Here is a 12,683-nt window from a genome sequence, read left to right as displayed (position 1 = left end):
CCTGTCCTCTCTCCTCTCCCTCCTCTCTCTCCTCTCCTGTCCTCTCCTCTCCTGTCCTCTCCTCTCCCCTCCTCTCTCTTCCCCTCCTCTCCTCTCCCCTCCTCTCTCTTCCCCTCCTCTCCTCTCCCCTCCTCTTCTCACTCCCCTCCTGTCCTCTCTCATCTCCCCTCCTCTCTCTTCCCCTCCTGTCCTCTCCTCTCCCCTCCTGTCCTCTCCTCTCCCCTCCTCTCTCTTCCCCTCCTCTCCTCTCCCCTCAGACAGTATCATGCCCCCACCCGGCCAACAGCTGCTACCCACATAGAGGTCAGACTTCAGAGGTTGCTCCACCTCTCGTTCTGGGCCATCGCCACAGAGGATGCTGGGAATGTGTCGCGGGCGCAGGAAGTTCCTCGCTGCCTCCCTCGCCCTGCTCTTCATCCCCGCACTCACCTGGCTCTACCTCTCCGCTGGCAACTTCCAAGGTAGGACCCAACTCTCCTGAACCACCTGATGCTGTACCAGGGCTTCTCTCCTCTGACCAGGCCTCTCTCTCTCTAGTCATGTCTAGATGCTGTACCAGGGCTTCTCTCCTCTGACCAGGCCTCTCTCTCTCTAGTCATGTCTAGATGCTGTACCAGGGCTTCTCTCCTCTGACCAGGCCTCTCTCTCTCTAGTCATGTCAAATCAAATCAAATCAAATCAAATGTATTTGTCACATACACATTGTTAGCAGATGTTAATGCGAGTTTAGCGAAATGCTTGTGCTTCTAGTTCCGACAATGCAGTAATAACGAACAAGTGATCTAACTAACAATTCCAAAAAAAACTACTGTCTTATACGCAGTGTAAGGGGATAAAGAATATGTACATAAGGATATATGAATGAGTGATGGTACAGAGCAGCATAGGCAAGATACAGTAGATGATATCGAGTACAGTATATACATATGAGATGAGTATGTAAACCAAGTGGCATAGTTAAAGTGGCTAGTGATACATGTATTACATAAGGATGCAGTCGATGATATAGAGTACAGTATCTACGTATGCATATGAGATGAATAATGTAGGGTAAGTAACATTATATAAGGTAGCATTGTTTAAAGTGGCTAGTGATATATTTACATCATTTCCCATCAATTCCCATGATTAAAGTGGCTGGAGTAGAGTCAGTGGCATTGACAGTGTGTTGGCAGTAGCCACTCAATGTTAGTGGTGGCTGTTTAACAGTCTGATGGCCTTGAGATAGAAGCTGTTTTTCAGTCTCTCGGTCCCAGCTTTGATGCACCTGTACTGACCTCGCCTTCTGGATGACAGCGGGGTGAACAGGCAGTGGCTCGGGTGGTTGATGTCCTTGATGATCTTTATGGCCTTCCTGTAGCATCGGGTGGTGTAGGTGTCCTGGAGGGCAGGTAGTTTGCCCCCGGTGATGCGTTGTGCAGACCTCACTACCCTCTGGAGAGCCTTACGGTTGAGGGCGGTGCAGTTGCCATACCAGGCGGTGATACAGCCCGCCAGGATGCTCTCGATTGTGCATCTGTAGAAGTTTGTGAGTGCTTTTGGTGACAAGCCGAATTTCTTCAGCCTCCTGAGGTTGAAGAGGCGCTGCTGCGCCTTCCTCACGATGCTGTCTGTGTGAGTGGACCAATTCAGTTTGTCTGTGATGTGTATGCCGAGGAACTTAAAACTTGCTACCCTCTCCACTACTGTTCCATCGATGTGGATGGGGGGGTGTTCCCTCTGCTGTTTCCTGAAGTCCACAATCATCTCCTTAGTTTTGTTGACGTTGAGTGTGAGGTTATTTTCCTGACACCACACTCCGAGGGCCCTCACCTCCTCCCTGTAAGCCGTCTCGTCGTTGTTGGTAATCAAGCCTACCACTGTTGTGTCGTCCGCAAACTTGATGATTGAGTTGGAGGCGTGCGTGGCCACGCAGTCGTGGGTGAACAGGGAGTACAGGAGAGGGCTCAGAACGCACCCTTGTGGGGCCCCAGTGTTGAGGATCAGCGGGGAGGAGATGTTGTTGCCTACCCTCACCACCTGGGGGCGGCCCGTCAGGAAGTCCAGTACCCAGTTGCACAGGGCGGGGTCGAGACCCAGGGTCTCGAGCTTGATGACGAGCTTGGAGGGTACTATGGTGTTGAATGCCGAGCTGTAGTCGATGAACAGCATTCTCACATAGGTATTCCTCTTGTCCAGATGGGTTAGGGCAGTGTGCAGTGTGGTTGAGATTGCATCGTCTGTGGACCTATTTGGGCGGTAAGCAAATTGGAGTGGGTCAAGGGTGTCAGGTAGGGTGGAGGTGATATGGTCTAGATGCTGTACCAGGGCTTCTCTCCTCTGACCAGGCCTCTCTCTCTCTCGAGTCATGTCTAGATGCTGTACCAGGGCTTCTCTCCTCTGACCAGGCCTCTCTCTCTCTAGTCATGTCTAGATGCTGTACCAGGGCTTCTCTCCTCTGATCAGGCCTCTCTCTCTAGTCATGTCTATGTGCTGTAACAGGGCTTCTCTCCTCTGATCAGGCCTCTCTTTCTCACTAGTCTGTGCCAGGCTAGCACAGTGATTGTTCATCTCTTTTAGTCTGACGACCCAGGCTACAGCAGAGCTAGGCTAGCACAGTGACTGTTCATCTCTTTTAGTCGGAGGTCCCAGGCTACAGCAGCGCTAGGCTAGCACAGTGACTGTTCATCTCTTTTAGTCTGAGGACTCAGGCTACATTCTCCTTTTTAAACAGTGTTGTGTGTGATTGGTTAAAGGGTTTCAGAATGTTGCGGTGTCCTCTTCCCCCCCCCCCCCCCCGGCCTTGGTGTGATTTGTACTGGGCGGGGTACAGCAACCAGCTCCCTCCTTAATGAAATGTCACCCTTTTTGTTTCGGCTCAGATTTATATTCCCCTGGTCCTCGTTTTGGGGTACGGAGGCAGGGACAGGAGACATACGCAGGGAGAGGACCCCCCCCCTCTCAGAGCCCCTGAGCCCCTTCTAAAGTCTATTTCATCCAGGCTGTAATTAAACTGAATGGATTGGCTCGGTCTGAATGAACAGTGGTTTGTGTGTTTTGTTTGAGGTGCTCTGTGATTGCGTATGGCAGTATTCACACAGGACAGAGCAGCCAGTTGGACCTGGTCTTTACGCCACCGCCTGGCCACTTCCTTTACTTTTCAGTCTGTCTTTTTCTGTAAAACTCATCATCTATGTGAACATTATCCAGACTGTTTTCTGTCATGGGAACATTATCCAGTCTGTTTTCTGTCATGGGATCATTATCCAGACTGTTTTCTGTCATGGGAACATTATCCAACACACAGGAAACAGGCTGTTTTCTGTCATGGGAACATTATCCAACACACAGGAAACAGGCTGTTTTCTGTCATGGGAACATTATCCAACACACAGGAAACAGGCTGTTTTCCCGTCATGGGAACATTATCCAGACTGGTTTCTGTCATGGGAACAGCAGCACATTCAAATGTAATGTTACCATCTGCAGGTCTGATCCAGAGACTTACAGTAGGGAGTCATTTAGCTGACTCTCTTATTCAGTGAGTCATTTAGCTGACTCTCTTATCCAGAGAGACTTACAGTAGTGAGTCATTTAGCTGACTCTCAGTGAGTCATTTAGCTGACTCTCTTATTCAGTGAGTCATTTAGCTGACTCTCTTATCCAGAGAGACTTACAGTAGGGAGTCATTTAGCTGGATCTCTTATCCAGAGAGACTTACAGTAGTGAGTCATTTAGCTGACTCTCTTATCCAGAGAGACTTACAGTAGGGAGTCATTTAGCTGACTCTTATTCAGTGAGTCATTTAGCTGACTCTCTTATCCAGAGAGACTTACAGTAGTGAGTCATTTAGCTGACTCTCTTATCCAGAGAGACTTACAGTAGGGAGTAATTTAGCTGACTCTCTTATTCAGTGAGTCATTTAGCTGACTCTCTTATCCAGAGAGACTTACAGTAGTGAGCCATTTAGCTGACTCTCTAATCCAGAGAGATTTACAGTAGGGAGTAATTTAGCTGAATCTCTTATCCAGAGAGACTTACAGTAGTGAGTAATTTAGCTGACTCTCTTATTCAGTGAGTCATTTAGCTGACTCTCTTATCCAGAGAGACTTACAGTAGGGAGTCATTTAGCTGGATCTCTTATCCAGAGAGACTTACAGTAGTGAGTCATTTAGCTGACTCTCTTATCCAGAGAGACTTACAGTAGGGAGTCATTTAGCTGACTCTTATTCAGTGAGTCATTTAGTTGACTCTCTTATCCAGAGAGACTTACAGTAGTGAGTCATTTAGCTGACTCTCTTATCCAGAGAGACTTACAGTAGGGAGTAATTTAGCTGACTCTCTTATTCAGTGAGTCATTTAGCTGACTCTCTTATCCAGAGAGACTTACAGTAGTGAGCCATTTAGCTGACTCTCTAATCCAGAGAGATTTACAGTAGGGAGTAATTTAGCTGAATCTCTTATCCAGAGAGACTTACAGTAGTGAGTAATTTAGCTGACTCTCTTATTCAGTGAGTCATTTAGCTGAATCTCTTATCCAGAGAGACTTACAGTAGGGAGTCATTTAGCTGACTCTCTTATCCAGAGAGACTTACAGTAGTGAGTCATTTAGCTGACTCTCTTATCCAGAGAGACGTACAGTAGGGAGTAATTTAGCTGACTCTCTTATCCAGAGAGACTTTGGAGGGTTTGGCCTGGGGGGCCCTTTACTTGGCTCATCACGCTCTAGTGACTCCTTGTGGCAGGCCGGGCGCCTGCAGGCTGACTTCGGTCATCAGTTGAACAGTCTTTCCTCCGACCCGTTGGTGCAGCTGAGTTCCCGGGTTAAGCGGGCGGGTGTTAGGCGCGGTTTGGCGGGTTCAGTTTCAGAACACGCATGACTCGACCTTCTCCTCTCCCGAGCCCGTTGGGGAGTTGCAGCGATGTGACAAGGTCGTAAACACGAAATTGGGGAGAAGAAAAACGAAGAAAGAAACAAAACTATTGGAGCTGAACAGCCATTCAGTCCTTAGATACAGTAGGATCACTAACACCTTATTCAGTCCTTACTGTATCTATCACCTTATTCAGTCCTTAGTGGTCCTACTGTATCTATCACCTTATTCAGTCCTTAGTGATCCTACTGTATCTAACACCTTATTCAGTCCTTAGTGGTCCTACTGTATCTATCACCTTATTCAGTCCTTAGTGATCCTACTGTATCTATCACCTTATTCAGTCCTTAGTGGCCCTACTGTATCTATCACCGTATTCAGTCCTTAGTGGTCCTATCATCTAATGGACCTCTTAGCCAACTAGTGTGTCCAAACACCTACCACTCAGGCCTCTGTGTCCCAAATTGCACCAGGTGATTCATGGTCTGTTTGGATGCCCTGCTCCCCTGTGATGCCTCCTGCTCCCCTGTGATGCTCCCTGGTCCCCTGTGATGCTCCCTGCTCCCCTGTGATGCTCCCTGCTCCCCTGTTTGGATGCCCTGCTCCCCTGTGATGCCCTCTGCTCCCCTGTGATGCTCCCCTGTTTGGATGCCCTGCTCCCCTGTGATGCTCCCTGGTCCCCTGTGATGCTCCCTGGTCCCCTGTGATGCTCCCTGGTCCCCTGTGATGCCCTCTGCTCCCCTGTGATGCTCCCTGCTCCCCTGTGATGCTCCCTGGTCCCCTGTGATGCTCCCTGCTCCCCTGTTTGGATGCCCTGCTCCCCTGTTTGGATGCCCTGCTCCCCTGTGATGCTCCCTGCTCCCCTGTGATGCTCCCTGCTCCCCTGTGATGCTCCCTGGTCCCCTGTGATGCTCCCTGCTCCCCTGTGATGCTCCCTGCTCCCCTGTGATGCTCCCTGGTCGTTCATGTATGACACATTTATTGGGAGTTTTCCCCTATCATGCTTCCGTTCACACCGTTACCGAGGAGACATCTGGCGTGTGGCAGCCTGGCGGGCAGAGGGGCGGGAGCATCCTTCGTGTGACAGCATCCCGCTCACCTGACAGCCTGCGTGAATCACCTGGCGCCCGGCGTTGAGCGGTGGAACAGAGCTCGCCAAACAGAACTGGGCAGGGGAACAGTGAGGACACCAAACAGAGGACGCCAAACAGAACTGAGCAGGGGAACAGAGCTCGCCAAACAGAACTGGGCAGGGGAACAGTGAGGACACCAAACAGAGGACGCCAAACAGAACTGAGCAGGGGAACAGTGAGGACACAAAACAGAGGACGCCAAACAGAACTGAGCAGGGGAACAGTGAGGACACCAAACAGAGGACGCCAAACAGAACTGAGCAGGGGAACAGTGAGGACACCAAACAGAGGACACCGAACAGAATTGAGCGGGGGAACAGAGAGGACGCCAAACAGAACTGAGCAGGGGAACAGTGAGGACACCAAACAGAACTGAGCAGGGGAACAGTGAGGACACCAAACAGAACTGAGCAGGGGGAACAGTGAGGACGCCAAACAGAACTGAGTGGGGAACAGTGAGGACGCCAAACAGAACTGGGCGGGGGAACAGTGAGGACGCCAAACAGAGGACACCAAACAGAACTGAGTGGGGGAACAGTGAGGACACCAAACAGAACTGGGCAGGGGAACAGTGAGGACGCCAAACAGAGGACGCCAAACAGAACTGAGCGGGGGGAACAGTGAGGACACCAAACAGAACTGGGCAGGGGAACAGTGAGGACGCCAAACAGAGGACGCCAAACAGAACTGGGCAGGGGAACAGTGAGGACACCAAACAGAACTGAGCGGGGGAACAGTGAGGACACCAAACAGAACTGAGCGGGGGAACAGAGAGGACACCAAACAGAACTGAGCGGGGGAACATTGAGGACACCAAACAGAACTGAGTGGGGGAACAGAGAGGACACCAAACAGAACTGAGCGGGGGAACAGTGAGGACACCAAACAGAACTGAGCAGGGGGAACAGTGAGGACGCCAAACAGAACTGAGTGGGGAACAGTGAGGACGCCAAACAGAACTGGGCGGGGGAACAGTGAGGACACCAAACAGAACTGAGCGGGGGAACAGAGAGGACACCAAACAGAACTGAGCGGGGGAACATTGAGGACACCAAACAGAACTGAGTGGGGGAACAGAGAGGACACCAAACAGAACTGAGCGGGGGAACAGTGAGGACACCAAACAGAACTGAGCAGGGGGAACAGTGAGGACACCAAACAGAACTGGGCAGGGGAACAGTGAGGACGCCAAACAGAGGACGCCAAACAGAACTGAGCGGGGGGAACAGTGAGGACACCAAACAGAACTGGGCAGGGGAACAGTGAGGACGCCAAACAGAGGACGCCAAACAGAACTGGGCAGGGGAACAGTGAGGACACCAAACAGAACTGAGCGGGGGAACAGTGAGGACACCAAACAGAACTGAGCGGGGGAACAGAGAGGACACCAAACAGAACTGAGCGGGGGAACAGTGAGGACACCAAACAGAACTGGGCGGGGGAACAGTGAGGACACCAAACAGAACTGAGCAGGGGAACAGTGAGGACACCAAACAGAACTGGGCGGGGGAACAGTGAGGACACCAAACAGAACTGAGCAGGGGAACAGTGAGGACACCAAACAGAACTGAGCGGGGGAACATTGAGGACACCAAACAGAACTGAGTGGGGGAACAGAGAGGACACCAAACAGAACTGAGCGGGGGAACAGTGAGGACACCAAACAGAACTGAGCGGGGGAACAGAGAGGACACCAAACAGAACTGGGCGGGGGAACAGTGAGGACACCAAACAGAACTGAGTGGGGGAACAGTGAGGACACCAAACAGAACTGAGCGGGGGAACAGTGAGGACACCAAACAGAGGACGCCAAACAGAACTGGGCGGGGGAACAGTGAGGACGCCAAACAGAACTGGGCAGGGGAACAGTGAGGACGCCAAACAGAACTGAGCAGGGGAACAGTGAGGACGCCAAACAGAACTGAGCGGGGGAACAGAGAGGACGCCAAACAGAACTGGGCAGAGGAACAGTGAGGACGCCAAACAGAGGACGCCAAACAGAACTGAGCGGGGGAACAGTGAGGACACCAAACAGAACTGAGCAGGGGAACAGTGAGGACGCCAAACAGAACTGAGCGGGGGAACAGTGAGGACACCAAACAGAGGACGCCAAACAGAACTGGGCGGGGGAACAGTGAGGACGCCAAACAGAACTGGGCAGGGGAACAGTGAGGACGCCAAACAGAACTGAGCAGGGGAACAGTGAGGACACCAAACAGAACTGAGCAGGGGAACAGTGAGGACGCCAAACAGAACTGAGCGGGGGAACAGTGAGGACACCAAACAGAGGACGCCAAACAGAACTGGGCGGGGGAACAGTGAGGACGCCAAACATAACTGGGCAGGGGAACAGTGAGGACGCCAAACAGAACTGAGCAGGGGAACAGTGAGGACGCCAAACAGAACTGAGCGGGGGAACAGTGAGGGCACCAAACAGAGGACGCCAAACAGAACTGGGCGGGGGAACAGTGAGGACACCAAACAGAACTGAGCGGGGGAACAGTGAGGACACCAAACAGAACTGAGTGGGGGGAACAGTGAGGACGCCAAACAGAACTGAGCGGGGGGAACAGTGAGGACGCCAAACAGAACTGAGTGGGGAACAGTGAGGACACCAAACAGAACTGAGTGGGGGAACAGAGAGGACACCAAACAGAACTGAGCGGGGGAACAGTGAGGACACCAAACAGAGGACGCCAAACAGAACTGGGCGGGGGAACAGTGAGGACGCCAAACAGAACTGGGCAGGGGAACAGTGAGGACGCCAAACAGAACTGAGCAGGGGAACAGTGAGGACGCCAAACAGAACTGAGCGGGGGAACAGAGAGGACGCCAAACAGAACTGGGCAGAGGAACAGTGAGGACGCCAAACAGAGGACGCCAAACAGAACTGAGCGGGGGAACAGTGAGGACACCAAACAGAACTGAGCAGGGGAACAGTGAGGACGCCAAACAGAACTGAGCGGGGGAACAGTGAGGACACCAAACAGAGGACGCCAAACAGAACTGGGCGGGGGGAACAGTGAGGACGCCAAACAGAACTGGGCAGGGGAACAGTGAGGACGCCAAACAGAACTGAGCAGGGGAACAGTGAGGACACCAAACAGAACTGAGCAGGGGAACAGTGAGGACGCCAAACAGAACTGAGCGGGGGAACAGTGAGGACACCAAACAGAGGACGCCAAACAGAACTGGGCGGGGGAACAGTGAGGACGCCAAACATAACTGGGCAGGGGAACAGTGAGGACGCCAAACAGAACTGAGCAGGGGAACAGTGAGGACGCCAAACAGAACTGAGCGGGGGAACAGTGAGGGCACCAAACAGAGGACGCCAAACAGAACTGGGCGGGGGAACAGTGAGGACACCAAACAGAACTGAGCGGGGGAACAGTGAGGACACCAAACAGAACTGAGTGGGGGGAACAGTGAGGACGCCAAACAGAACTGAGCGGGGGGAACAGTGAGGACGCCAAACAGAACTGAGTGGGGAACAGTGAGGACACCAAACAGAACTGAGTGGGGGAACAGAGAGGACACCAAACAGAACTGAGCGGGGGAACAGTGAGGACACCAAACAGAACTGAGCGGGGGAACAGAGAGGACACCAAACAGAACTGGGCGGGGGAACAGTGAGGACACCAAACAGAACTGAGCGGGGGAACAGTGAGGACACCAAACAGAGGACGCCAAACAGAACTGGGCGGGGGAACAGTGAGGACGCCAAACAGAACTGGGCAGGGGAACAGTGAGGACGCCAAACAGAACTGAGCGGGGGAACAGTGAGGACACCAAACAGAGGACGCCAAACAGAACTGAGCGGGGGAACAGTGAGGACGCCAAACAGAACTGAGCAGGGGAACAGTGAGGACGCCAAACAGAACTGAGCGGGGGAACAGTGAGGACACCCAAACAGAGGACGCCAAACAGAACTGGGCGGGGGAACAGTGAGGACGCCAAACAGAACTGGGCAGGGGAACAGTGAGGACGCCAAACAGAACTGAGCAAAGGAACAGTGAGGACGCCAACAGAACTGAGCGGGGGAACAGAGAGGACGCCAAACAGAACTGAGCGGGGGAACAGTGATGACACCAAACAGAACTGAGCAGGGGAACAGTGAGGACGCCAAACAGAACTGAGCGGGGCAACAGTGAGGACACCAAACAGAGGACGCCAACAGAACTGGGCGGGGGAACAGTGAGGGACGCCAAACATAACTGGGCAGGGGAACAGTGAGGACGCCAAACAGAACTGAGCAGGGGAACAGTGAGGACGCCAAACAGAACTGAGCGGGGGAACAGTGAGGACACCAAACAGAACTGAGCGGGGGAACAGAGAGGACACCAAACAGAACTGAGCGGTGGAACAGTGAGGACACCAAACAGAACTGGGCGGGGGAACAGTGAGGACACCAAACAGAACTGAGCAGGGAACAGTGAGGACACCAAACAGAACTGAGCGGGGGAACAGTGAGGACACCAAACAGAACTGAGCGGGGGAACAGTGAGGACACCAAACAGAACTGAGCGGGGGAACAGAGAGGACACCAAACAGAACTGGGCGGGGGAACAGTGAGGACACCAAACAGAACTGAGTGGGGGAACAGTGAGGACACCAAACAGAACTGAGCGGGGGAACAGTGAGGACACCAAACAGAGGACGCCAAACAGAACTGAGCGGGGAACAGTGAGGACACCAAACAGAACTGAGCGGGGGAACAGAGAGGACACCAAACAGAACTGAGCGGGGGAACAGTGAGGACACCAAACAGAACTGAGTGGGGGAACAGTGAGGACACCAAACAGAACTGGGCAGGGGAACAGTGAGGATGCCAAACAGAGGACGCCAAACAGAACTGAGCGGGGGAACAGTGAGGACACCAAACAGAAATGGGCAGGGGAACAGTGAGGACGCCAAACAGAGGACGCCAAACAGAACTGAGCGGGGGAACAGTGAGGACGCCAAACAGAACTGAGCAGGGGAACAGTGAGGACGCCAAACAGAACTGAGCGGGGGAACAGTGAGGACACCAAACAGAGGACGCCAAACAGAACTGGGCGGGGGAACAGTTAGGACGCCAAACAGAACTGGGCAGGGGAACAGTGAGGACGCCAAACAGAACTGAGCAGGGGAACAGTGAGGACGCCAAACAGAACTGAGCGGGGGAACAGAGAGGACGCCAAACAGAACTGAGCGGGGGAACAGTGAGGACGCCAAACAGAACTGAGCAGGGGAACAGTGAGGACGCCAAACAGAACTGAGCGGGGGAACAGTGAGGACACCAAACAGAGGACGCCAAACAGAACTGGGCGGGGGAACAGTGAGGACGCCAAACAGAACTGGGCAGGGGAACAGGGAGGACGCCAAACAGAACTGAGCGGGGGAACAGTGAGGACGCCAAACAGAACTGAGCGGGGGAACAGAGAGGACGCCAAACAGAACTGAGCGGGGGAACAGTGAGGACACCAAACAGAACTGAGCAGGGGAACAGTGAGGACGCCAAACAGAACTGAGCAGGGAACAGTGAGGACGCCAAACAGAACTGAGCGGGGGAACAGTGAGGACACCAAACAGAGGACGCCAAACAGAACTGGGCGGGGGAACAGTGAGGACGCCAAACATAACTGGGCAGGGGAACAGTGAGGACGCCAAACAGAACTGAGCAGGGGAACAGTGAGGACGCCAAACAGAACTGAGCGGGGGAACAGTGAGGGCACCAAACAGAGGACGCCAAACAGAACTGGGCGGGGGAACAGTGAGGACACCAAACAGAACTGAGCGGGGGAACAGTGAGGACGCCAAACAGAACTGAGTGGGGGAACAGTGAGGACGCCAAACAGAACTGAGCGGGGGAACAGAGAGGACACCAAACAGAACTGAGCGGGGGAACAGTGAGGACACCAAACAGAACTGAGCGGGGGAACAGAGAGGACACCAAACAGAACTGAGCGGGGGAACAGTGAGGACACCAAACAGAACTGGGCGGGGGAACAGTGAGGACACCAAACAGAACTGAGCAGGGAACAGTGAGGACACCAAACAGAACTGAGCGGGGGAACAGTGAGGACACCAAACAGAACTGAGCGGGGGAACAGAGAGGACACCAAACAGAACTGAGCGGGGGAACAGTGAGGACACCAAACAGAACTGAGCGGGGGAACAGAGAGGACACCAAACAGAACTGGGCGGGGGAACAGTGAGGACACCAAACAGAACTGAGTGGGGGAACAGTGAGGACACCAAACAGAACTGAGCGGGGGAACAGTGAGGACACCAAACAGAGGACGCCAAACAGAACTGAGCGGGGGAACAGTGAGGACACCAAACAGAACTAAGCGGGGGAACAGAGAGGACACCAAACAGAACTGAGCGGGGGAACAGTGAGGACACCAAACAGAACTGAGCAGGGGAACAGAGAGGACACCAAACAGAACTGAGCGGGGGAACAGTGAGGACGCCAAACAGAGGACACCAAACAGAACTGAGTGGGGGAACAGTGAGGACACCAAACAGAACTGGGCAGGGGAACAGTGAGGATGCCAAACAGAGGACGCCAAACAGAACTGAGCGGGGGAACAGTGAGGACACCAAACAGAACTGGGCAGGGGAACAGTGAGGACGCCAAACAGAGGACGCCAAACAGAACTGAGCGGGGGAACAGTGAGGACGCCAAACAGAACTGAGCAGGGGAACAGTGAGG

General features: G+C 53.3%; 1 protein-coding gene across 1 annotated transcript in view; it reads left to right on the top strand.

The window, feature by feature from the left end:
• Positions 1-247: 247 nt before the first annotated feature.
• Positions 248-12,683, top strand: part of LOC109886633 (LARGE xylosyl- and glucuronyltransferase 1-like) — a 121,396-nt gene continuing 108,960 nt past the window's right edge. The window contains exon 1 of the mRNA XM_031819488.1: positions 248-461. Within this exon, the coding sequence (XP_031675348.1) occupies positions 356-461 (106 nt within the window). The 5' untranslated portion in view covers positions 248-355. The remainder of the gene's footprint in view (positions 462-12,683) is intronic.

This window comes from Oncorhynchus kisutch, unplaced genomic scaffold (assembly GCF_002021735.2).
Source record: "Oncorhynchus kisutch isolate 150728-3 unplaced genomic scaffold, Okis_V2 scaffold2202, whole genome shotgun sequence".
Taxonomy (NCBI): Eukaryota; Metazoa; Chordata; class Actinopteri; order Salmoniformes; family Salmonidae; genus Oncorhynchus; species Oncorhynchus kisutch.
The sequence above is the reverse complement of the archived record's forward strand: the minus strand, read 5'-3'. Positions and strand labels throughout refer to the sequence as shown.